The 26,552-nt window shown below is 42.7% G+C and overlaps 1 protein-coding gene and 1 long non-coding RNA gene across 12 annotated transcripts in view; both read right to left on the bottom strand.

Moving 5' to 3' along the window:
* The window catches only part of HSF2 (heat shock transcription factor 2), a 55,430-nt gene that overhangs the window by 3,771 nt on the left and 25,107 nt on the right, over window positions 1-26,552 (bottom strand). For 7 of the 10 annotated variants that reach the window (XM_061990605.1, XM_061990603.1, XM_061990607.1 and 4 more), the window contains 9 exons: window positions 12,956-13,064; window positions 12,004-12,131; window positions 11,144-11,265; window positions 6,265-6,340; window positions 4,915-4,976; window positions 4,717-4,801; window positions 3,714-3,862; window positions 2,151-2,420; window positions 1,519-1,624 (listed from right to left, as the gene is read on the bottom strand). In XM_061990605.1, coding sequence (XP_061846589.1) covers window positions 1,519-1,624; window positions 2,151-2,420; window positions 3,714-3,862; window positions 4,717-4,801; window positions 4,915-4,976; window positions 6,265-6,340; window positions 11,144-11,265; window positions 12,004-12,131; window positions 12,956-13,064 — 1,107 coding nt within the window. Of the gene's footprint in view, window positions 1-1,518; window positions 1,625-2,150; window positions 2,421-3,713; window positions 3,863-4,716; window positions 4,802-4,914; window positions 4,977-6,264; window positions 6,341-11,143; window positions 11,266-12,003; window positions 12,132-12,955; window positions 13,065-15,150; window positions 15,658-16,506; window positions 16,742-26,552 lie in introns of those variants that run through there. The other 3 variants (XM_061990611.1, XM_061990612.1, XM_061990613.1) reach the window with 2 other exon arrangements.
* LOC133624960 (uncharacterized) lies at window positions 21,529-26,551 on the bottom strand. 2 transcript variants are annotated; one of them, XR_009818216.1, is made up of 3 exons: window positions 23,626-26,551; window positions 23,355-23,510; window positions 21,529-22,102 (listed from the first exon to the last, which is right to left on the bottom strand). It is a non-coding gene; the product is annotated as an uncharacterized LOC133624960 (long non-coding RNA). The 2 variants fall into 2 exon arrangements; XR_009818217.1 differs by having other exon boundaries at window positions 25,900-26,551.

The following is a 26,552-nucleotide window of genomic DNA, read 5'->3' as shown; positions in this document are numbered from 1 at the left end:
AGTTTCTCATGCTCTGACAGTGAGGAGCTGCACGAGAACGTGGGAGGGAGCATGGCCAGGACAGTTGACCCCACCTAGCCCCATACCATAGAACATCATGCCTAGTATAGAAACTGGCAGGAAGGGACAGATCTCGGCTCAGGCAGCAGTCAGCATGGAATTGAGCAACTGCATTGGGTATCACTTGTGTTTTCCTGGGCTTTCTTCCTTTTTTTTACCTACCTTTTCATCACTATTGTTATTACTATATTTTATTTCCATTACTGAGCTGTTCTTAACCCACAAATGTTATGTTTTCCCTTTACAGCTCTCCTCCTGGTCCCATGGTGGGGCAGGAGGAGGCTGGGTGAGCAGCTGCGTGGTGCTCGGGTGCCAGCTGGGGTTACACCATGACAGCAGATTTAGTATGCAATAACCTCACACAGTAGCCCAGGCTAGGGAACAAATGGACAGGGAGCAGCAGCTCCAGAGAGAGGCAGGAGTCATGCTAGAAGTCATGGCAGACACCATCCTTTCCTGTGCCATAGCAGGGCCTTACTGCAGGGGACTGCTCTGCTTCAGGCACTGCACTGCCAGGAGGTCAGGGGAAGCAACCAATCATTTGTCTCTGCACAGCCCCTGAGGACACTTGTCGAAGAGTGCCCAGTTTCAGGCTTCCCAATACCAGAGTTTTCAAACCCAGGGGTGTCCAAGGAGACACATATGTTTGGGGGCTTATGACATACAAGAGGCCAAGACAGATTGGCTAATCTTGTCTGGAGAGGGCTGAATAACTGGAGAGGGAGAACAACTGCACTCTTCCATGACTCCTGAAGAGGTATTGCAGAGAAGACATACTACACAGAGGTGGACAAAGGGCAAGAGGCAAGAGCTACAAGCTGCAGCAGGAAAATATAAGAATATAAGGAAATTGTTTCTTAAAAAAGAAGAGTCAAGCATTGGAACTGACACCCAAGAGGTTGGGGAATCTCCCATCTTTGGAGATTTCAGCATCTGAGACAACAAGGTCCCAAGCAACAAGATCCAACATTCAAGATGGCTCTGCTTTGAGCAAGAGGACTGGACCAGACAACATGCACAGGTTCCTTCCAACCTAGGCCACTTTACTTGATATAAATCTGAAGGGAAACTGAGAACACGTACATACTGAAGTAGCAGAAAAGCTTGTGAAATAAATGCCAAGAGCCTTTTTAACCCCAGCTCACTGAGGAGACAAGTAATGATTTGCTGGACTATTTCAAAGCAATAGCATTGATCTAATTGGTGTGTGAGTTCAAGTAGCAACAAATAAAAGCATCGTTTCATTAGAAAACCATTCTTCAATAAAAGACTTATGCCTTTGCTTGAGCAGAGAATTGCAACGGTGCCTCAGAAACACACATTCACAAGTATTTATAACTTTCTTTTTTAAAGGAAAGAAATAAATTTGTCATGTTTTAAATCTTTTTGAAACAGTTAACAACCCACACAAATATTTTCTGTAGTGTATCATCAAAATACTTAAGAAGTGAAAATTACATCGACCAGGAGATCTGGGTCTATGCTGAACTGTCGTCCTGATAACATAGCTTGGAAGTCCTCCAAACTGCAGTCGATACTGTCAAGATAATCCAGAAGTTCAACCCTAGAAGACAAACGATATTTTATTGCTGTATCCCTTAACAAAACGAAGAGAAATCCACAACTGAGCTTTACACAGATGCACTACATGCATCTAAAAATCTTCAGCAGAACTAGAACAAACTGTCTTTCATTACAAACAACCTCTGGAAAAAAAAAAATGAAAACTTTCAGCCTCTTTAAAGAAGGCAAGTAAAGCAAGGCCGGTGCTCCAAACCAGGTATCACATCAACATAAACATCGTGACGTGACATCAGCAGAGATGCTATTCTGGCATCCACGTAGCCCTACTGAGACCCATCCACCTGCAAGAGCCACACGGGTAAATCCTGATTACACTGTCAGATTATACACCTCACCCAGTGACTTCATGATGAAAATGAGAGGTCCTATCTTAAAAGGATCTTCGGGAACTGCTTGTGTTAAAGGTAGCCTATAAAGTTCTCAATAGAATCTACCATTCAGTTACTTTTACTTCAGTCAAACAATCAGTTCTAATACCTGAAAAAACATAAGACCCGGCTACTTACTTTCCAAGAAGATTTATGTTCTGTGGAATTACTCCATTCTCATTGAGTATGGAATCCATCATCGAGACTGGATCTTCTGCAGTTAAAGTTGACTGGTTATTCAGCTGTACAGCACTTGACATGAGTGGGCTTGTACCATCACCGACAGGGCTGAGGGGATCATTAGCTGGGACAGCAGCTGACTCTGTGACTTTATCCTCTTGAATTACAGGGGCATATTCTTCCTCATTATCATCTTCCACAATTACAATATCAGGAGAATGACTACAGCTATAATAGGAGAGATGAATTAAAGCATTTAAAAGACACTCAATTTAAAATGTTACTATTCTGCAGGTGTAGTCAAGCTACTATAAGGAAATAAACTTTCCTACTGTTTTTCAATATGAAACACAGCAAGATATTCTAAACATCTGGTTTCCATTGATATGGTGCTGTAATGCCCAACACTTACTGCATCTCAGCTGGCAGACACTATTGTGCTATGTCACTACTAAAAACGATACAGGCATGCTGGCTGTTTTCCATTAGAACAACTATAAGCCTGCATATAAATGTGAAATATCTACAAAGTGGACAAGGCATATGAGATCAAAGTAAACAGTCGATACATATTGCGCATCTTTCCTGTTGAACAGAATCAACTCTAGAGCATCCATAACGAAGTATTTCAGTCAACAACGCTGTAGATAATTAACTTTATTACATACACTAGGAAGGCAACCTAAAACCCCCCAAAAAAATCTCTCAAATAATTTGCTTTCATCCATATTCTAGTTTTCTTAACCCTCTAAGTAGCTGTTAGTCGTGCTGCCTCTCTATCATAGAATGGTAGGGGTTGGAAGAGACCTTTAGAGATCATCTAGTCCACCCCCCCTGCAGAAGCAAGTTCACCTCTATCACAGCCTTATCTTCACAAAGCTTTTCTATCAGAGAATGCATTCCCAGACCTCAGCTGAACAAGAGCAATGGTACTAGTTCATTCTTCCCAAGCAATGGAGCTTGGGAAGAGCTGCATTTCGATCTGTGCATCAAATTCCAACTGCTCACAGACAAAAGATGAGCTCCTTCTATAGTACAGACAGGAAGGAACAGTCACAAATCACCTGGGACTGGAAAAAACCTACCTGAAATTAACTGGCTTAATAAAGTTCAAAGACCACACTAACACTTGACAAACAGCACGTGCAAATTATTATCCATTAAAAAAAAACTGTAAAAACAAGGCAAGTAATTTCTGTCTGTATCCATAAGACATCATTTACTCTGCCTTTGGACCAGTAGTATATTTAACAAGAATGCAATAATATTGATTGCTGTTAACTAGTTTCTGTCCTCAACATATTCAAAGTCCAACAGCCAATCAACTACCTGGAACAAATCCAGGTCAATAAATCAGATCCTAGCTTGAATTCACACATGAAGCTTCTCTACATGCAGGAGTGCTGAGTGTTTCTGTCCATTTTCTTAAAAAAAAACCCCATCAGCTAAGACACCTGAATTATTGCATATTACACAACACCAAAAGCCAATTATCTACGTGGACTTCTAGAGACTTCTTACTTGGAAGACTCTGAAGTCATATCCTCATTTGTTTCTGGTGTAACAGGAAGACTTTCTTCATTGTCCACATCATCGGTAACATCATAAATAATGATGTCATCTGAAATCTGTTCCCTTTGTTTTAAGCCCTCATTCCTGTTGAGAGGTACCTGAAAAAAATTTTAAAGGGTCAAGAGACAGAAGGTCAACGAGCTTTGGCATTCTTACAGTTATTACTGTATCTTACAGTGCTTCAGCTCTAGAGAGGTGCAAGAGCTCTCCTACACCTCAGGTATTACAAACTGTTTGTACAGATCTACAAGTAATAGAAAAAGCAAACAAATAAATGGACAATCTGAAGAACTGCAGCTATGGAAAAAAATGTTTGGCAAATACCATAGGCATAGAAATAAAAATATATTAGCATGTCAGCAAAAGCAACAAAAAAGCTGCAACAACAGGACTACACAAGAACTAAAAATTGAAAGTGACTGCTATTTAAATAGCACTTTGTCATAAAACCATTCTAGCACCATGCCACAGCACTCATTAGAATGATTTCCCCAACAACTGTTATTTGGACAGTAAAAAATAACTTTCAGTGGCATGAGACATTCAAACAGCATAACAACTTGGCATGATTTTGCTGGGCTGGATGCAGCCTTGGAGAGCAAGACGCTAGATTCTTGTCCCTGTAAGAGGCTTGAGGGGCCTAACTCCCAGAGACCATACATAGGCTATTTCTAACAGCACTATTGCTAAAAGCAAACTGCCTTTGCTAGGATCACATTAAGCTGTATTTAACACACAGGTATTTGGCTGACACATCGCTATATTGAAAAGTGAATGGTGATTACACAAACGTGTCTTCTGAATAAAACACAAGGTAGTACATCACTTCTACAATTCGACAGCTCTCAGCACACAGCTATGTTTTATTCCCCGCATGACAAGATACTTGATCTGTCTGCCCCCCTTCACTCCTTTCTTCATCATAACAAAGGGTACTCAAAAGAAAACTTACATGGTGGTTACTGTCAGCTGGCTCTTTCACAATTTTTTGAAATACATTTGACTTTGTAGGTCCATTAGTGTTCAGAAGTAGAGGCCTAAATTAGAAAGAGTAAAGGAAGAAAGCCATCTTGAAACTAATCCTTTGGTTTTGGTCAACAAAGCATGTCAGTATATTGACTGGACAGCAAGTTGTCAAGAGCATATTTACCTCTTGCGTTTTAAGCTCACTAGTTGGTTGTTTTGCACCAAAGTAACAATAAATTGTACAATCTGTAAAGAAAAGAACACTATTGTTAGTTGCTCTACCCTGTAATTGTTTCTCTATTTTAGAGTACCAAGACACTTTGTAGCAGTAGAGTTCAACAACATAACCTATACATAAACAGCAGAACATTGATTTTGTGTAGCCCTCATATAGAACCGTTTGGAAAAGTTAAAAAAAAAAAAAGTCATGGTAGAACAGAAAACACTGCTGGTAATATCTAAAAAAAATTAAGTTATTGGGTTGTCTGAGAAAGGCTTTTCACATAGCAGGCAGTAACAGTAGACTTGAACACTGCATCACACGGTACACAGAAAAACACCCAGTAACTCCCAACTATTAGAATTCTATTAAGCAAAGAATGCGCTACCCAGACAGGCAGTTGAGTCTCCTTCTCTGGGGACATTCAAAATCCACCTGGACGAGTTCCTGTGTGAGCTAGGACATTCTCTCTAGGTGGTCCTGCTCTGGCAGGGGGGGTTGGACTGAGTGATCTTTCGAGGTCCCTTCCAAGCCTTTATATTCCATGAGAGATGATGTATAGTGACGCTGAGTGTACATTAACCTGTGCCTGTAAATACTGTTCTGGGAAAAGTAATTTCTGACAGATTCAGAAAAAAATTACATGTACACAACAGTATTCATTACCTGCCTTTCCTTTTGAAACGTTACGCTATCTTCCCTCATGTTAAATGTAAGGATTAAATGCACACAAATGACTTGAACAAACTGAAAAAAAAAGTAACTGGTTGCTATAGGGCTACTTTCAGTGTTTGAATTTACATGAGTTTTGGCAGATCATAAATCTGTTAAACTAAACTAAGCTAAGCTCTTATCAATGGGTTCCACTCAATTTCTTGTTCTGATAACTTCAGAAATTCACAGTCAGAAGGTCAGTTAAGTGGGACAGCAGTGAATTTCCAATACAGAACTTTGTAATGCTGTCTCCTGAGATGATCCAAAATGGAATACTGGCCATCTGACTCCTGAAGTAATACAAAATGGATAAACCATCTTAAGGATGGCTTAATGAAAGACACATGATGTTCTTCAACTTGTTTTTTTGAAAAACCTTTACAAGAGTTTGTCCTTATCTTCTGCTTATGCTGTGAAATACACTGAATGTTTGTTTTCACAAAGGATCTGCTCACCATACACCACTCTGCTGCTTCTCCTATCAAAGAGATATTTCACACGTTGTAAAAAGAAAAAGTGTGGACAAAGCAAGGTAACAAGTGGCCCAGCATTCCTCCAGAAGCACCCACATTCACCCACAACAGTTGAATGAAACCTTACCTTCCGAATAACTTGCTGTTGTTGCAAGTGTTTTGCTCTCAGTTCTGCCACTTCCCTCCAAAGGGATTCATTCTCCCTGTTTGAAAAGAACAATTTGGAAGTCAAGCTAAAGCTAAGTTTTAAAATATTTACACTGATAATTTTTGTTAAAAAGACTAACTGGTTTCATTAAAGCTCTTTGAAATGTGTTTTAAGATTGGAGGGAAGGGGAAGTCACACAGCTAGCAGCCTTGGCACGGCATTACAAAATGAAGACCCAAACACAACAAAGAGCCCGCAGGGAATTTCCAGCCTGCTTAAGAAAAAAACTCAGACCTTTAAAATTCTTGAATTTGGCAATACTTACTACACATACACTCAGCATTTAAAAATTAACTACTTTGTCTCCTTTTCCATAACAATGTTATCTTCTCCTCTTGCTTCCTTCAGTGAAATCCCAAGGAATTAAATAAATAATAACAAAACCCCCCAAACAAACAAGCACATAACTGGATCCTGGCAACAGCAAAGGAGTGAACAGCCTAAGAATGCAGTTTCCTCTCACTGGTAAAAAACAGAGTTCACCTGTATCAAACCTGTTTACCTTCCCTCACACATCCCTTGCTAGATGCAAGCCACCTGTCAACAGCAGTACAAGACACTGAGGTGCTGGGAAGTGTCCAAAGAAGGACAGCAAAGCTGGTCAAGGATCTGGAGCACAAGTCTTCAGAGGAGTGGCTGAGGGAATTGGGGTTGTTTAGTCTGGAGAAGGCTTTATCCACCTACATCCACCTTGGAACCATCTTTACAGAACAAGCTCTCAAGTCACACATACAGCAGCAGGCCAACCTAACAGTCCAATAAAGGGACATGTTGAGTGCTAAAATTAAAAGCAGGACAGCAGAAATGCCAGTTTTCATTAAATTCTGCCATTTTATAAACCCTGATTATTCCAGTATTCATAGGAGTCAAGTTACTGAGACACTATAAAAACCTGCTGTAAAAAGTCCATGCTATAGCATCCATGAACCTCATTGTTTCCAACATCATAAAGCACATAAAGAGGTAGGTAAATGAATACCGAAAGCTTCAATGAATAAAGAAAGACAATATACCACCATTCTCTCTTTTGCAGTTTAGTTTTCAACAGATGTATGCCAAAAACCAAGGAAAATCTCTCCACTGATATTTGGGTTTTAGGAAACCTTAAGCTGTTTTCAGAAACAACTGTTTATATGCAGTGTGATAACACTTACTACTCACTCTTCAGACTGCTCTTACGTCCAACATAAAATCTCAAAGCACAGTTCCATCACAAATTCAACAACTGGAATTGTGTTGATTTTAATCATAGAATCATTCTGGTTGGAAAAGACCATTAAGATCATTAAGTCCAATCACTAACCTAACACTGCTAGGCCCACCACTAAACCATGTCCCCCAGCATCTCTTCTACACAGCTTTTAAGATATCTCCAGGAATGGTGACTCCACCACCTCCCTGAAAAGCCTGTGCCACTGTCTATCAACCCTCTCAATGAAAAAATTTTTCCTAGTGTCCAATATAAACGTCCCCTGCTGCAATTTGAGCCCATTTCCTCATGTTCTATCATTCGTAACTGGAAATTGACCCCCCCTTCACTCCAATCCCCTTTCAGGCAGTTGTAGAGAGTGATCATATCTCCTCTCAGCGTCCTCTACACTAAACATCCCCAGCTCCCTCAGCTGTACCTGATCTCCAGACCCTTCACCAGCATTGCTGCCCATCTCTGGACACACTCCAGTACCAAAATGTCTTTCTTGCAGTGAGAAGTGAACACACTATTTGGCATGCGGCCTCAATAGCATCCTCCATCCAAGCCATGGGCAGACAGTTTCTTGGGGAGGATGCTGTTGTGTCAAAAGACCTTACTGAAGTCCAGCTAGACCACATCAACAGCCTTACCCTCATCCATTAAGTAGGTCACCTTGTCATAGAATGGATTGGTCGAGCAGTACTTTCCCCTCATAAAGTCACGTTAACTGCGCTTGAACCCTTGGTTGTCCTGTATGTACCTCATGATGACGGTCAAGATGACTTGCTCTGTAAACTTCCCTGGCACCAACGTCAGGCTGTCAGGCCTGAGGTTCCCAGGATCCTCCTTCCAACCCTTCTTGTAGATAGGGGTCATGTTTGCCATCCTCCAGCCGTGTGAGACCACACCTGCTGAGCCAGAACTGCTGGTAGATGATGGACAGTTGGCTCGTGAGCACTTCTGCCAGCTCCCTCAGATGGATTCTGTCTAGCCCCATTGACTTGTGAATCAAAATGGAGCAGCAGATCATACACTATTTCCTCTTCCACTAAGGGGGCTTCATTCTGCTCCTCATCCCTGTCTTCTGATTCAGGAGGCTGGGTGCTCAAGAGAACAGTTGGTTTTACTACTGAAGACTGAGGCAAAGAAAGCATTAAGAATCTCAGCCTTTTCCTCATCCTTGACCACTAAACTTCCCCCTGTGTCCACTAAAGGATGAAGATTCCCTTTAGCCCTCCTTTTGTTACTAATATTTACCAAAACATTTCTTATTGTCTTTTATAGCAGTGGTCAGTTTAGGTTCTAGTTGTGCCTTGGCCCTTCTGATTTTCTCCCTACATGACCTCAGAGCGTCCTTGTAGTCCTTTTGAGCTGCCTGACACTTCTTCCAAAGGTCATATTCTTATTCCTCCTGAGCTCCAGCAGAAGCTCCCTGTTCAGCCAGGACAGGCTTCTGTCTTGCTGGCACATCTTGCACAAGAGGACAGCTTGATCCTGTGCCTTTCAGATTTTCTTCTTGAAAGATGTCCAGTCTTCCTGGACTCCTTTCCCTTTCAAGACTGCCTCCCAAGGAACTCTGGCAACCAACCTCCTAAACCAGGTCAAAGTCTGCCCTCTGGAAATCTAAGGTAGCAGTTTTTCTGACTCTCCTTTCTTGCTTCTCTGAGGATCAGCAACTCAAATCATTTCATGATCACTATGCACAAGATGGGCTCCAACCATCGCATCTCCCTGAAGTCCTTCTCTGTGTACAAATACTGAGCTGAGCAAGGTGCTTTCCTTTGTTGGCTCCTTCATCAGCTGTGTGAGGAAGTTATCTTCCACAGACTCCAGGAATCTTCTGGACTGTCTCCTCTCTTCTGTGTTGTATTTCCAGCAGACATCTGATAAGCTGAAATCCCCCATGAGAATGAGGGCCAGCAATCTTGAGACTTTTCACAACTGCCTAAAGAACATCTCATCTACCTCATCATCTTTGCTGGGCAGTCTGTAGGGACTCCTACTGTGACATTCCCCTTGTTGTCCTTCCTCCTGATTCTTATCCATAAATATTCAACTCTATCCTCACCATCACTGACCTCTAAGCAGTCAAGACACTCCCTAACACAGGGCTACCCTTCCACCTCTCCTGTCTTGCATACCCTGTCTGAAGAGTCTGTAGCCACCCAGTGCAGCACACCAGTTGTGTGACTCATCCCACCACGTTTCCATAACAGCAACTTCCTTTGGTGCACAGGCTCTTCATTGTCTGTGGTGCGTGCATTGGTGTAGATGCATTTCAGATGGGTTACTGATCTGGTCACCTTTTAAGGATGGGAATTTCTGACCCCATGTTACCATTTTAAGGTGTTTCTGTGACCTTCAACACATTAACCTTTGCTTCCCTGCTCCCACAAGGATCTCCACCTCCTGTCTCCACTGAGATGGAAGACAAAAGGATGTTGGCAGACCATCCATCAAACACTGGTGTGCTGTTCCCAGGTTCACCTCTGTCAAGTCTGGTTTTACCCTTTTTCCCCTTCAAATCTTTTTATCTTTAGCTTTTCTAACATGTTTTGTATGACTAAATCTGATTTAGCTCCGGTTTCAACTTCAACCATTTAAAATTCATACGACAACAATATGGATGCCAAAGACCAACCATTCTATCTTCTCAATTCTACAAACTGCCAGGTCATTAGCAACTGGATGTCATTTCAGCCAAAGTCAGCCCTCTAGGCAGGGGTTGGACCCAACAGCTCTCTGAGGTTTCTTCCAACCCAAAATCATCTATGATTTGAAAACAGTGAGTATGAACATTTTCACTCTAGACTGGCCAGATTCTAAGAAAAACTCTTCCTCAACAAAATAAGTTTGCCCACAAATATTCTGCCACTGAAGTAATTTAAAACTTGAACTAGCCCCTGCCACAGAAGTAAACCATTTACATTGTCAAAAGTAAGTTAAGGAGTCCTAAGACAGACTTACTGTTGAGGTGCTGTGACTTATGCTCATATATCTCTACATGCTTATGCTCATACATCTTGTCTGTACCTATACACTGTAAAGGATTAAACAGGTGAAACACACCTGTCTCACTGTTGAGAATGAGTAATTACTAAAGAGGTAATAATGCAAATCAAAAATACTCTATTTACATTTGGATTTTAAGTTGTGTACCTCTGTTGCTGAAGTAACTAATGAATTTCCAAAGGAGATTTCTGAACAGATTATCAGAGGCACTAACTCTTCTGCAATTTTATAGTAGTGGAGGAAATGAAGAAAACAACAGGAAATGAAAAAGCAACAAGCAAAGGCATTAATTGTAGCAATATGCCAAGAGCCTGGCTGAATATTCAGCCTCAGCAGCATTATGGAACTATTACTAAAGGTATTCTTTAATTGCTCACTAATAGACAGTTCTTCAAACACCAACACTGCCTATTACTTTTTGCCATAGCACAATATTCCATTTTTAATGTAATTCTTTTATTGAAACTTATTTTCCCAAAGCAATATTTTGTTAGGCAATAAGAAATCAAGTAACATGTAAAATTAGGTCTTTGTATAGAATCTATTATCATAACTACACAACTTTAGAGATCATTTGCTGACAGTACAACTTACCTCTTCAAAGCAGACAATCGAGATTCAATAGTCTCTTGTTTAATTTGCACCTTTTCAGCATTACTTATTATTTTGGAGAGATCTTCCTGACTGATCTTGTTTTCTTCAGGTTTTGAGGAAACCTTTAAAAGATTAAAATCCAGAAACAATACTTTCCTTTACTCAGTTCACTTTCTTTGGGGATCAAGTATATTTTCTTCTAGTGTTGACAAACTATGCATTTAAGTTAATAATAAAGCAAGTATCAAATAAAAAAAAACACAGAAACACATGAAAAATTTCCTCTTACAGCTGTCACCACATTAGCTTTAGTTGTTACAAACATTTGTGCACATCCACATTCTCCAGGCAGTCTCTTAAGTGCTCTATTTCATCATAACTGCTTCACACAGAGCTTAACTTGCTGTATTTCTATTTGGTATCTATACTCACAATAACATCAGAGCATGTTTCAGAATCGCATTTAGCAGTCCGATAAACATGTTTATCGGTTTGCCCCGTTCTTTCTGGTGGAGTATTTAATGTCTACAGTAGCTTTTTTTACCAAAACAAGCAGTTTGATAATTAACAACAGTAAAGTCAAAGCATACTCGGTATTACTTCTAACAAAGTGTCATACTAGCCTAACTCGCTCATTTTTGCCACCTGTGAAGCTTACTATGATAACAGCAAATCAGGTTAGATAAAGAAGCCTAGTCAAATCCCTCAAAATATCTTTAAACAAGATATATGACAGCAGTGCAGTTTGCTTATCTAAACGTAATTTACACTTAAGAGTCCCGCAACTAAACATAAGGTGAACTTTGGTATTCATTCATACTTACAAGTACAAGGTTCTCATATGCTTAATTTTCACTAACCTTCCTTTTAATGTGCTCCAACAAATCCTCCCGGCCTTGCTTAAAATATGGGTGCTGAAACTCTACGGGACCATCTCGCTCCACTTTCACAATCCCGGAATCAATAGGGACAACTTTACGGAAGCCATCTTAAAAATAAATAAAAAAATCAAAACAATCCAAACCAATCAGACCTCTCAAAACACACTAAGAAATTCCAACCATGCTCTTTCAACTATCCTGCTACCAGTCTTGAGGATGAGACAGTGTCCTAGTCTCCTGGTTTTGGCAGGGATAGTGTTACTTTTCTCCTAGTAGCTGGTACAGGGCTATAATTTGTGTTTACATTGAAGAGAATGTTGGTAACATAGGGATGTTTTGGTTATTGCTGAGCAGTGCTTGCAGTGTCAAGGCTGCTTCTGCTTCTCACCCTGCTCTGGCAGTGAGTGGGCTGTGGGGCACGGGAAGAGGCTGGTATGTGCACAAGAAGCGGGAGGGAGTGTGGCCAGTACAGCTGATCCCAACTAGCCAAAGGGCTATTCCACACCACAGGATGTCATGCCCAGTATAGAAACTGGGGACGGGTTGTTGGGGAGGGGCTGATCACTGTTTGGGCATTGGTCAGTGGGTAGTGAGCAACTGCACTGGGCAGCACTTCTTCTTAGGTTTTGTTTCTCCTAATTACCGTTATTATATTTTATTCTTTTTATTGTTATTATATTTTAATTTAGTTATTGTTCTTAACTCATGAGTTTTGACTTTCTTTTCTGATTCCCCTCCCCAATCAACAGGCACTGTGGGGAGAGGGAGAGAGTGAGTGAGTGGCCGGCGTGGGGCTTCATTGCTGTCTCAGCTTGAACCACAACACCTAGTTGCCGAGATCACAGGGTCACTGCTCAGAGGAAACATTGTCTATAACTAAACAATCACAGGATCTAGAACTATGCTAGAAAGCAAAAATCCAAGAACTTACACATATTTAACTGCCTGACAAAGCTTGCCATGTTGTTGTGCTTGAAGTACTTGGGAAGAATCTCTTTTGCGAATCTCTGTTCATCCAACACCAAAAAACTCTGGCCATTCTAAAATGAGAGACACATTAAGCTACTTAAAGATCATTGCAGAAAACACGCTAGGCTTTTAGCACTCATCACCAGATAGGAATGTTTCCTTTGTGCATGCAGTATGTAACTGATCTGCTTGCCTACTACTTTCCACAACAAAAAGCATACAAACCTTGCAGCTGCAACAGGGTACTCTCAGTTTATAAGCCCTATCCATATCTGAAGGGGAACATCTTTATTGTTATTCATTGCTTCCTCAAGAAATTAATTTTTTACCAGCAATTATCAGTTTCAATACAGGAAAATACTATCAGTTTTGTATGTAGCTTCTAAGTATTGGGAAGGAATCTAACAAAGACACTGTGCACTGGGTCTCTTCTGCTTTACAATATAAAAACATTATTCGTTTGATAGGACTTGTAAAGCAGATACAGCTGCCAAAGACCTGATAGAGTTCAGTGGGTTTTGGAGCTTCTAAAAAGATAACCACCCCAAAAAAGTAACCACCCAAGGCAATATCCTCCTCCTCCTGGGATGCCAATTGAGAAAGAGGACTGATTGACCTTTTACTTTATCCACGGGTTTTGACTAAAATGGAAGGCTCAGCTCTTTGTTCTTCAGTGACTCTGTTCCATTACCTAAAGGATGAGTAAGTAGCAGAATCTAAATTAGGTACTTCAAAATGATTTAGGTTTTGTCTGTGCATCTACAGTACTCTCACCCTGTATTTCATAAGTCTATCACCTTTGACAAATGTCAACACTGATATTGCATCCTCTTAGAAGCCCCTTTAGTTCACATTTGTTGCTTCAAATGTAAGCAGTTCTACCACCCAAAGAAGCTTGAAGAAGCAACCATGAGACCACGTGAAGAACCCTGCCCAAGAGTTTGTTTCTCACAAACCAGCACAGAAAAGGCTCACTACTTGATGAGGAGCTTAAGACCAAGGTGGGTAGGGAAAATGAAAACATACCAAGATGTTTTGAGGGATGGGATGGAAGGGAAAGAAGGAAAAGAAGGGGCAGGAACAGATCACTTTAGCCAATGTGTTTACTCCAACAAGCGGCACCATGGTGACCTGTAAAGCCAACAGACAGCTTTCATGCAGCGCCTTGCTTTATTGTCACTCTGACATTGCTCAGGCCCAGCACAGAAAATCCCAGGAAACACATCTCCTAGTTCTTGTTGCCCTGGCAGTCATTTACTACAAAGCTGCACAGACCTTAAGGCCTGACTTGAACTCAGTGACGCATTATCACATAACTAAATACTGTTTCCAAGTCCTAGCGTTACTGACTGCAGCAGAAAGCAAACTTCCAAGTGCTTCAATGTGGTACTTCCCAGACGCGTTTCAATAGACAACAGGGACCCATGGCTTCACTGAGATATGTAAGCAAGGAGAAAAAACTTGGCTGTTAAGACTTCTGATGGTACTTACTCTTACAGTGGAAGGATATAAGCTTGTACAGGAGCACACTTGGTACACTTTCTGTACCCCATAATATTGACACAACATATTTCTAAAAGATGCCATCAATTGTGTACCAAGTGACCTCAATACCTTCCTCCACAGGAGAGGTACTGAATGCTGATAACATTAACGGTGATTAACAGCCCTTCCACCACAACCAACCTTGCAGAATCTCAAACTACTAGTCTTTATTTTTAAGCAAATAATACAAGGATACAAGCCTTGGAGGGCTTACTTGAGATAAGCGTAAACAATCAATTTGGAAAGTCTACATTAAAAGCATATGGTGGCAAAAATGGTACCTCTTACATTAGACAACATCTAAATCCTCACAGAGCCCTTAGTATCCTCTTCCAGAAAGTGTTTTAAAATTAGAAGGAAAGCTGCCATAACCTGCCAAGTCTACCTGTTTCCTTCTTAAGGAAGGTTTGGATGAAGTTCCTGGTAACTCATTATCAGTGGAATGTTTAAGATATATTATCATTACTAGAGCACTTAAACTCAGCTGAGAGCTGCCATCTCAACACCACTTGAAGATGCCAATACAGTCCGAGACAAGAAATTTTTTAATATAACTTTTTCTCAAACATCCGAGATGCAAATATTAATTTTATTTTAAAAAGAACTGCTTACCATTTATCACAAGAGTTAACGATGCTTATTGAAGCAAACTTGCTAGCTCTTCATTACACTGTAAGAAGGCAGTGACTTCCTGCCTTACAATGTTTTCAGATACATATAAAATCTGTACTCTGATAATGCTTCATTATTATTCACAACAGCCTGCATTGCAATATAAAGGACTCAAGATGACAGGACATCCAGCTCAGGTTTTCCTTCTTAAAAAAAAAAAACAAACAAAAAAACCCACCCAAAGTAGATGTGTATCAACATGGCCACCGCATACCTTTTACCTGCGGCCGCCAGGCAAGGGACTTCAGCTACTGAAATGGGCACAGCCAGTTCAACACGTGGGTGCGCGCATGTGTGTGTGTGACACCACTACCGACGGGTGCCCATGTGCCCTTCTCCCGCGGCGCCGGCGCCCACCCCGGACGGGGCAGGGAAAGGAGCACCGGCTCCAGCAGGCGGAGACAAGACCTGCAGACCCCCCGAGCACAGCAGTAGCTGGCGCCGCGTGCCCGCCCGGCCGGCCGTGAGCGCAGGCGCTGGCAGAGGCCACGCCGCCGCCGCTGTACACGCCGCGCGGTCCGCATCGCTGTTACGGCCCTGGCGGGCGGGCGGCCGGGCAGCGGCCGCGTTCGCTTCGCGTACGGGACAGGCGAACACACCGCCCTCAACCATTTCCCCCCTCTTCTGTTACCCCGGAGCTGGACACTGTCACGCGGCCTCTCAACGACGAGCCCTGTTATTTACGAACTCTCCAAGCCGCGGGGGAAAAAAATTCCAGCGCAGCTTTGCCTTTCCCCCACTACGGACTTAGTAAAAACCGCGTGTCAGTGCGCCCTAAAACCCGATCGCTCTCGGATCCCTGCCCACTCCCCGCCTTAAACTGAGGGGCGTCTGGCGGGCGCCTCGCGGGGAAGCCCCCGGCCTGCTCAGTGGGAGGCGGCCCCCCCACCCGCCGGGAGTGGCGCGGGGCGCGCTCCCCGGCGGCGCCCCTACTACCCGCAGCCGTGGCAGGGGTTCGAGATTGGCAAAGAGAACCTGGGTTCCCCTCGGGATCCCCGCCCGGGCTGGGAAAGCTGCAGCGGGGAAAAGGGGCTTTGCTCCAGGTCGGCCGAGGAGAGCCCAACCAAGTGAAACCCGTGTGTCCTGTTTTTCCGCCCTCCCCACGCGCGCCGAGGCCGCGGTTACCCGCCCGGCTGGCCCTCCGCTAGGACGCCCCGGGGGAAGGGGGGGCTCACCGGGCGCGGGAAGGGCCGCCCGGCGCCGCCGGAGGGGATGGGGGCGGGGGGGGAAAGCAGCTCCTGCAGCCTTACGCACGCGGGCGGGGCGACCGACCGCCGCGGCTGGCGCGCACCGCACCTGGCTCCAGGTGATGAGCTGGTTGCTGGGCGCCTCGCCCACCAGCGCCCACAGCTTGCTGAGGAAGGCCGGGACCCCCGCGCTGGAGGAGAACAGCGGCGGCTGCGGCTGGGGCGGCTGGAGCTGCTGCTGCTTCATTGTCGCTCGCGAACCTCCGCCGTCTGGCCGGGGGAGGGGTGCAGGGGCAGCAGAACCAGCCCGGCCTTCCCCGCCCCTCCCCGAGGCGCCTGCGCACCGGGCCTCTCCCGCATGCGCGGCGGCCGGCCACGCGCGCGCGTGCGTGCCACCGGCCGCCCCCCCGCCCCCGGCTGCCTGCGCTTTACATAACGGCCCCACGTGCGCTGCCCTCACGTGTCACAACAGCGCGGCGCGGCCTGGCCGCCCGGCACGGGGAGGCCGGCGGCGGGCGGGCCCCGCCCATGCACGTGTGGGGAGGCCCGGAGCTGTGGGGGCGGGGCCCGGCGGGGGTGGCGCGGCGGTTCCCGCCGGGGCACGGGGCTGGCGGCGGGAAGCTGAGGCTCAGGGCCTGCATAAAGGCTGCAGCCGCCAGGGAGAGGCCCGCCTCAGCCCTCACCCAGAGCAGGCGAACGCAACCGCCCGCAGGAACTGCCGCACCTCAGTCTCAGGCCCGTAATCTCAGGGCATGCAGGGGGTGGAGCTGCTGCGACAGCGCGTTTTAAGAAATAAATCTCTCTTCCCTACTTGCCATTTCAGGGGCCATATTAGCAATCAAACGCTGTTAAATTTAAGCACAAGTTTATACTAACTGGCCAAGTGATTTTTCATCCTGACACGCATGGATCAAGCTTCTACTAGGTGCCATTTCCATAGCTACAAATGCTAAGAGGGGCAGAGAGAATAGGGGTGTGACTAAGCCTGGACACCAACACACATTTGAAAATAGGCCTCGCGAGGTGCAGAATATTGTTGGACAGCCTTTCAAAACTCTGTAAATGTTAAATTATTTCAAAAGGGAAAACACTGTATCATCTTTTGCTCAGGGAGGAAACCATGCATTTAATAGTTTTGCATGTCACTAGTAAATTTCCTTTTGTATTTGCATTTCACTTTGGATTTCAATAGTTTTGCATTTCACTAAATATCATCTTGGTGAGAAAGACCACTGTGTAACTTCCAACCTCCTACAGTTGAGGGAAGTCTTTTAATCTTTCTTGATAAGCTTCAGTTGAGGAAATATTTTTTTTTCAGAAGCCTTAAGGCTTAAGAACTAGAATTTATTAATTCCTGTCACAGAATATCAGCAACATACAACAAGTAATCCTACAATTAGGCGTTTCTTTTAATTATCTTAAAAGATCTGAGCAGAAGGTAATTCCTTGCCCAAGTTCATAAAGCTTCCTGTTAACATTATTTTACAAGTCAGCAATTGTAGAACTCAACAGACTTTAAGCCCATTGACTTTCCAGCATCTTCATGAGCAGTGCTATCAATCATCTTTTTCCACTCTGTGGTAAGATCTTCCTCCATCCATCTTGCAGAAATCTGGTAATTATCTGTTCTGAGACAGGGCAAGCTATTCAACTCTTTCACAATACAGTTCACATCTTCCCCTCACTAGAAAAAAAAAAACTATAACACTGTAAACCCTTTTGGCTATTGTGAAATGCTGGAAATTGAAAGAATATATCTCTTCCCGTATTCCTCAAGTTACACTTCAAGCCCCAGCAGATGCTGTTCCTCCTCAGCCTCATTCCCTCTCCCTAGGACCCAAAGCACCCCACATGCAGGGTTCTGAGCAAGGCCTAGTGCTTGGGGACTAAGAGAGTGCTGCCCCCAGGGAACATCTCACAGAACAGTAGGGGCTGAAAGGAACCTCTAGAGACCATCTAGTCCACCTCCCCTGCTAAGGCTGGTTAGCCTAGAGCAGGCTACACAGGAATGAGTCCAGGTGGGTTTTGGAAACCTCCAGAGAAGGAGACTCCACAACCTCCCTGGGCAGCCTGTGCCAGGGCTCCTTCACCCTTACAGGAAAGAAGTTTCTCCTCATGTTCCAGTGGAACTTCCTGTGTTCCAGCTTGTGTCTGTACAACATTACTCCCAATGACCTTTCTTACAACTTTCATAGAGGTTTTATAGGTAGCAGTACCCTCAGATCTGGACAGGAAGCCAAGGGAATAAAGCTAGGTATCTGTTTATATCACTACCTGTTTGACACCATGTAGACTTAGAATCACAACCACCCCTAGTCTCTTCCTCTGGTGCTAGAGCAGCAGACAAGACCCACAGCAGTCCCATACTCAAAGAAGCTTTGGCCACTGGTAGTCCAGTTTTTATGTGATTTAAGAAAAAAAAAATACTTGGGATGGGGATTCTTTGTTTGACAGCATAAACAGAGGCCACAGAACTGCCCTCATCTAACAATGCTTTTCCGATACTAACTTTACCTATCCTCACTCACATTTCTTCTACCACAGTGGAATATATGGCAAGAGTCAACAGTCAAGCTTTCCCTACAGGCTGTTACTTTGGCTCTTTTAAATCTGAAATCTGTGTGAATTCCTGTTACATCAGACCCTGAGTAAAGTCTAAGTCAACTTTCCTGAGGGATACCCATCTATAGATTTTCCTTAAGATAAACAGCATTATGCAACACACACAACTGAAAATGACAAAGGAGCCCAAGGTAGGGTGACTGATTTCAAGGCAATATTCTCCTCTTTTTTTGACCACTATTCATCCTGATCAAGGTGCAGGACATTTGAAGGCTCTGGCAATGAAACTGTAGTAAAGAATAACACTGTTGTCCTGTAGCTCTCGGGCACACTATAATTTGTTTCAGATCCAGTTATCTCTATTGATTTGTCTACATTGATCCCTGTGAAAGCAAAGATAAATCTGTCACTGATCTTGTGCATGTTGCCCCTGTAACAAGCACAGAAGGCCACAAGGAAACCATCTTGGAATGTGTGTAGCACCGTAACACTGCCACAGCATATCACAGCCAAATTTAATGTAAGCCTTTCACCTTTAAAAAAGGTATTATGTCATTTAAATACTGGAAAGTGTCCCTAGGAGTCCCAACTTAGGATCTCCTTGAATTAAGAGTGGTCCTAAAAGGCAGAGCTTTAAATTAATCCTCTGAACCTGAGACCGGCTTTGAGATTTCTGGGTTCCTCATGAAGCCAGCTAGAGTAGGGCAAGGTAGATGACATTTCAGAGAGCTTCTAAAGAAATCGGTCTTCCTTTCATGTGGTTTTATGCTGTCCTTGTGCATCCAATTCAAGTACTGTTCAGTTTTTTGGACAGCTAAGTATTTAATTCTCCTTCTCCACATGCCCTGCAGGCACAGTCAGCACACTAGTAGACAATGATACAATAAAAACTGGCGGTAAGTTTGAAAATTATGATAAGTGTTCCTCCCAGTATATTTAAGATTAAGCTATAACTGAAACCCATTTCTATTCACGATGAATTTTTTTTTTCTTGAAAGGAAGATTCAGGCCTACATTTATATTTACTACTAACCCTTCAAGACAGCTTGCTATGGAAATGGCACTAAAGTGGTATCTATTTCTTATTTGCTTATGTAAAAGGAATACTTGATTTATGTTATTCCTAATTAGACAAGATCTTTTACACTGCATGAAAATGCTCACTGTATCTTAAAAGATTGTTTTCTTGTACTATAAGGAAAAGAGTTACAAACTTGGAAAAAGTATATTTTAAACAAGGTAATACATCATTCAATTCAATACAGTCAGTTTCTTTTAAAAAGTCCCAGTCTTAAAATGCATGAAGCCATAAAACAAGCCCCTAACTTTAAAAAGATGATAAAAAAAAGAAGTCAGAGTCCCTCAAGGGTCAGTACTGTTCAATCTATTCATTATCGACCTTGATGAGGGAACAGAGGGCACTGTCAACAAGTCTGCTTACAATACTAAACTGGGGGGAGTGGCTGACACACCAGAAGGCTGTGCTGCCATTCAATGAGACCTGGACAGGCTGGAGAGTTGGGCGGGGAGAAATCTAATGAAATTCAACAGGGGCAAGTGTAGAGTCTTGCATCTGGGAAAGAAAAACCCCATGTACCAGTACAGGTTGGGGAGCGAACTGTTAAAAGAGTAGTAGAGGGGAAAGGGACCAGAGGGTCTTGGTGGACTGCAGGATGAGCATGAACCAGCAATGTGCCTTTGTGGCCAAGAAGGCCACTGGCATCCTGGAGTGTATTAGAAGGGCTGTGGTTAATAGATCAAGAGAGGTGGTTCTCCTCCTCCTCTACTCTGCCCTCGTGAGACTGCATCTGGAATATTGTGTCCAGATCTGGGCCCTTCAGTTCAAGAAGAACAGGGAGCTGCTGAAGTTCAGTGCAGGGCCACAAAGCTGATGGAGTGGAGCAGCCCCCTTATGATGAAAGGTTGAGGGAGCTGGGGCTCTTCAGGTTGGAGGAAGCTGAGGGATGGCATCATTAGTGTTTACAAATGTGTAAAGGGTGGATGTTAGGAGGATGGAGCCAGGCTGTCCTCAGTGATGGCCAATGACAGGACAAGGGGCAACGGGTACAAGCTGGAACATAAGAGGTTCCAAAGAAACATAAGGAAAAACTTCTTCACTGTGAGAGTGATTGAACACTGTCACAGGCTGCCCAGATGGGTGTTGAGTCTCCTTCTCTGGGGACATTCAAAACCAACCTGGACGAGTTCCTGTGTGACCTACTCTGGCAGGGAGGTTGGACTAGATGATCTTTTGAGGTCCCTTCCAACCAAGAAGAAAAAGAACAAAAAGATCCTGTGAATCTAAACCCATTTCTTAATATGCTAAGAACGTGTTCCAAATTCAGACCAGATAATCTGATCTTAAGGGCTTTCCACAAAGTTAATCATCTTCTTAAAGCTTTTGGAAGGATGATAGATTTGGGAAAAAAGAGAAGGCGGCTTCATGGGCAGCATGCTTGACAGAAAATTTTACATTAGTTTTAGAGCAGGTTGCTGAGAACATGTGTTGGTAACTGTGGAAAAACACTTCCTGTGGTAAAAAAAAACCCCTAAGCATATGTACTCCTTTGGTCATCCAAACTTAACACTGGTTTATTCCAAAATGAGAAGTAGACACAACGAACTGTTAGCACATTTTTTCAAGATTTTGTTTTTTCAAGTTGGATTCATAACAAAGTTATGAGTATTATGGCAATGAAGAGCTCATAAACCAAACTAAGGCATGAAAAAGTGCTGAACCTAGTTTAACAAGCACGTAACACATCCATGATTTAGTTATTCAAAGGCTCCATTCCATGCTATTTCACATTCCAGTCATTAGTTCAACTTGAGAGTCTGGGAAAGCTTTCTTCAAAGAAGAACATCCCTCGCATTGGTTTACTCTTTTCAAAAGCATAAGGACAGTAGAATTTCTTCACAAAGCACCAGTGACAAACTTTAACTGTATACTTGACATGTAAAATTAATGGTGTTCTTAGAGTTTTAAAACGAAGTTTATTTTCAAGAATAAATGATATTTAATTAGTTTTCTGCTCAAAGCCATTCAGAGATATGATCTGAATGGACAAAATCCACTCGCTCTGTTGTTGTGGAGTCTGTCACGTCATCTCTCTCCTCATGCTAATGCCCATTTGTTCAGATTCCTGTAAGTTTTTATAAAGGGAAAAGAAAAATTTACTCCATTTCCAAAAACGTGACCAAATGACTAATTTTCATGCATTGTGAGAGATACTAGAGAAAGTACTGACTTGCTGTCGTTTTCACAGGATTCTGCTATTTCCTTCCCAGTTTGGTTAACAGTACTGCTGTAGCAGCCACACATCACGGTTCAGTAGATAGCTGATGGCTGAAACACTACCTGTGCTCCAACTGCAGCTGTCACCACCTTTGTTTAGTTAGTATAATGTAATCAAGCTATTTTTGTATTTGCATCACTGTGTTTTTTTCCTTGTTAGACTGCCTATTCCTCTCCATACAAATTAGCCATTTATGTTTTAAAAATAAAAAAAAAAGGGTGAAGCTGCCAACAGTCTTCTGTATTTTGCAGATGTAAGGACTAAATATAGACAGAGCTTCTGGACTTCACAGCTTTGACAGGTTCTGTCTGTGGTTAGCACACGTTTGTAGCCTTACCCTGAAACTTCAACGAAGGCTCAGCAATGTATCATCACTTCCTCTCCCCTACTCTAGATAAGAGCTACAATCATATCCCAAAGTCACCTCCTTTAGCAACACTACACCTATCAAATTTCTTAATTTCGCTACCTATCATTAAGGTCCATTACTCAGCCCTGAGGAATGAATCTCAGGCTACGATGCTCTGTATTACTGACAAGGATTATGAACCAGAATCTAAAGCTACACACTAAATTATTTATCAAGCCAAGTTACACACAGAGGACCAGCAAGACAGTCCACTTGCAGATTTACTAGTTATATTACTAAAGAAGCCCCATAAATATAATAATTTTTTCCCCTCCCAAAGAAACAAAGCTTTTCCCCCACATCACAGTTCAGAAACTGTGGTCCTCTAGTTCTCTTCAGCTAAGTGCTGCTCCTTCAAAACCAGGTAACACTGAAAGCAACATCAGGACATAAAAGTCTCTAGTTTGATAACATTTTTCCCTATCTATCTCCCCCTACAATGCCACCTGATTCAGTTCTTTCCACTCCCTGCTGCAATTATGCTGCAATAATTATTAGAAGACAGCAAACTGGATTAAAAAACACCACGGACAAAGCACACCTTGGGGAGAGTAAGTTTCTAACCTGTACCAGGTTCTATAATCTAGTTTAGGTAATTCAAATGCAAAAACAGTTGCATCATCCCAGCTGAAAGGATGGTTTAAGAGCAGAAGTGAAGAGCTAGGAAGGTTGAGTTAGAGCATATTTTACCTTGAGATTCTTTCCACTCAGTGGAGGATTTATGAAGAGAGGTAGATGTACAATAAAAGCAAGACAACACTGTTTCCAAATACTTTAAATCATCAGATGAAGCACGGATTAAAGCATATTCCAAGTGCTTGCTATTTTCCTGATCACAGACAGGTGCTGAAACAAATTTTATATCAACAAAAAAAGAAAGTATTAGAAACAATGTAGCCTTGGGTTACAAGAAATCTACATAAACAAACAGCAGGCAGATAAGAAGAGTATTTTTTCATACTAGATGTTCTTCATTTTCACAGCTTCTATTCCAATGCCCGAGTAACCAATCTGTATTGGACAGATGTGTTCTGGTAAGAGAAGGTAAACCTGGGTGAGCTGTATGTGGCATCACAGTGCAAAATTTCAGACATGGAAAAAAATCCCATACTTTAAAACAGTTTTAAGTTTTTTCCAATAGTGAAAATAAATGCAGGAATTAAATCCAAACATACAGTAACTCTTAGTGGACTAGATGATTGCTTAAGGTCCCTTCCAACCCCTAGCATTCTATGATTGATTCTATGAAAACACTTTAAGTTGCAGAAAACATCAGGGGTATTTTCTGTAGAGCGTATCCTTGCCCAGTCTTAAAATACCGCTGTGTGCTTATAATTTCTTACCCCTGTGTGCTCTGTTTCTTACATACCTCCCCTACCCCTTCCAGGGAAGTTGCATCTGCTCTGAGAAAAAAAATTAATTATTAAAAGATTTATCCAGTCCCATAAATTGCTTCTTTAGCAAGCTTTTACACAGAGATATTCTGCCTTTTTAGATAGCCAGTTTCTCTCATTCTTAAAAGTCTTGGTTTGGCAAGATACTATTTTCTGGTTAATGAACATTTTTATTGCAGTTTGTTTTATTCTGATCCTGACTACAGCAGACCCCAAGTTTAGCAACTCGATTACAGACACTAGTTTATTTTCACAACTGTTCAGAGAATTCCAAATCTAATCAGGCTTGTTTTAAAAAAAACCTTTAAAAACAGTGAAAATTTTAGGATTAACACTGTAAAAGCTGTATTTTAAGACAATCCAAATGGCATTATAGAACTAGGATACTGTTCCTGTATACATTTCTGTTGAAGCCTGTAGGAGATATTGTGGAAGTAAAATGAAAGCATTGTTCATGTAATAAACACTAAAGAAAAACTAAACCACAAACGCAGTCAAACATGCAGCCAGAGTAATCATCAACAAAACACAAAAACCCCAATGTTGCTGTATGCCTGTAGACCTAAAATAACAAGTCTAGTTATATTTCATTTCAAGTTTATGAAAACTTGCTCTTAGATCTGTGGAGTTTCTCTGGGAAAAAAAACAAAACAAAACAAAACATCTATAACCTGACAATAGCTGTTTGTAACTATGGCTAAAATCAAGATGACGTCACTTGAAAAGAGAAAAATCATGTGCTCTCGTATTGTGTACATAGTTGCCAGGTGACCAAGAAGCGCAGAGCTCTCCTTTGGAAGGCTCAAAGGCAGGGAAGGCCAGAAATCTGACATGGGGACTCAAACCACAGTATACACAGGATGACTTACAGGATGTCTTTTTTTAAAATGTTCATTGTAAAATGTTCATTGTAAGGAGCAGTGTTTCTACTTAGTATCTACAGGACAGTGCTACCAAAATTAGCATCAGGTGTGTGACTGTTACTCCCTGCTCCTGACCCCTGGTCATATGTTTAACATAACTAATGCCATTTTATAAGGCAAGCAGCCATTCTGTGACTAAGCGGATCACGTTTTTGTCCCTTTTCTCTCGTTATCAGGCCTTGAAGGTCCTGTGAACCAAGTAGACAAGACAAACACATTTCTTTGTCCTCTCCCTCCCAGCCTGAATGTTCCTGGGCACCAGGCCGGTAACTCCCCTCCTTGCCAGCCTTGAAGGGCCCAGGCACACAGCCAGCAAAGTGCTGTTGATGCTCCCACCACAGAACAGGGAAGTGTAACAGTGTGCACAGCACTGTCTGTAAAACCAAGCTGATACAAGCCCTAACTGGGGAAGAACTTGGGCCTGAACCACTGCTGGACAGTGAGACCTGGGGCCCCCAGTGACCAGGGACACCTGCACTGCTGTCTGCTTCCACCCAGCACCGAGGGAGTGACTTGTATGCTTTATTATGATGTTCAAGTCTAGATTACGGTTGTTACTTTGATACAGCAAAGCATGCCTTAAGGTTTGACCTGACCTGCAGAGGGTGCAGGTGATTAGAAATTGTAAATTAAGTTGTATTACAAATGCTGGATTATGCTACTCACAAGTTGTACTACGTAAGATTCTGCTTGTAGAAATCCTGTGCCCTTCTAATCATAAATTCTGTGCTATAGTAATCATAATACCCTGTTAAGAAAATAGAGCTTGAATTTTAACTACAGCTTAGTGCCATCATCATTCTGCCCAGGGTTCCTAAGGGAGCCTCTCTTTGTCCTCTTCGTGGTGGATGACACAGGTATGAATACATCAGGACTGAATATATGAGCTCCTTACTTTCCCAAAAATACCAGACTTACCGTTTTTTCAAAGAAAATGCACAAAACGTTCATTGCACAACCAGCCTAAGAAGTTCCCTCTGAATACTGTTTCTTCTACCAGACCACTGTCAGCCCACTTGTCCTAGAAAAGATTGTTTTTCCTATCAAGTGTAGAATAAAACAAAAGACTGAGATTCTCTTCTTTTCCCTGAAAGATGCTGGCAACACTCTGGAAAGGCTGCTGTCACCTCAGTAACACACGAGTCCGCATCCTCCCCCAGGTTGTCAAATCAGTTATGCTAACAGTTGAGCCTTCCAGATTTAGTGTTAGTTGTAGGACTCCAGCTTCTGACTCATCCTCAATGACAGGACAGCTGGAGAGGTTAAAGACATCTGACAAAGGCATTCTGAGTCACCCTACCACCTAAAGTATAGAATCAGTTGACTTTTAATCAGAGCCTAATCCTTTAAATATCCACTTGAGATTAACTCATGTAAGCTAGACACTGCTATACTTACTAGCACGAGGGTTTGAGGAAAAGGCTGTGTCACAGGAAATGAATATAAACAGGAGGTAGACGAACATGTTTGTACAAAAAAGTTTGGTTAACCCACAAAATTTTGCGTACTGGTGTGCCAGAAGTGGCACGTTATACACAGGTATTTAAGACTCCCTTTCCCAAGCACTCTAC

Source organism: Colius striatus, chromosome 2 (genome assembly GCF_028858725.1).
Source record: "Colius striatus isolate bColStr4 chromosome 2, bColStr4.1.hap1, whole genome shotgun sequence".
NCBI classification, from domain to species: Eukaryota; Metazoa; Chordata; class Aves; order Coliiformes; family Coliidae; genus Colius; species Colius striatus.
Note: the sequence above shows the minus strand (reverse complement) of the source record. Positions and strands in the feature narration are given on the sequence as shown.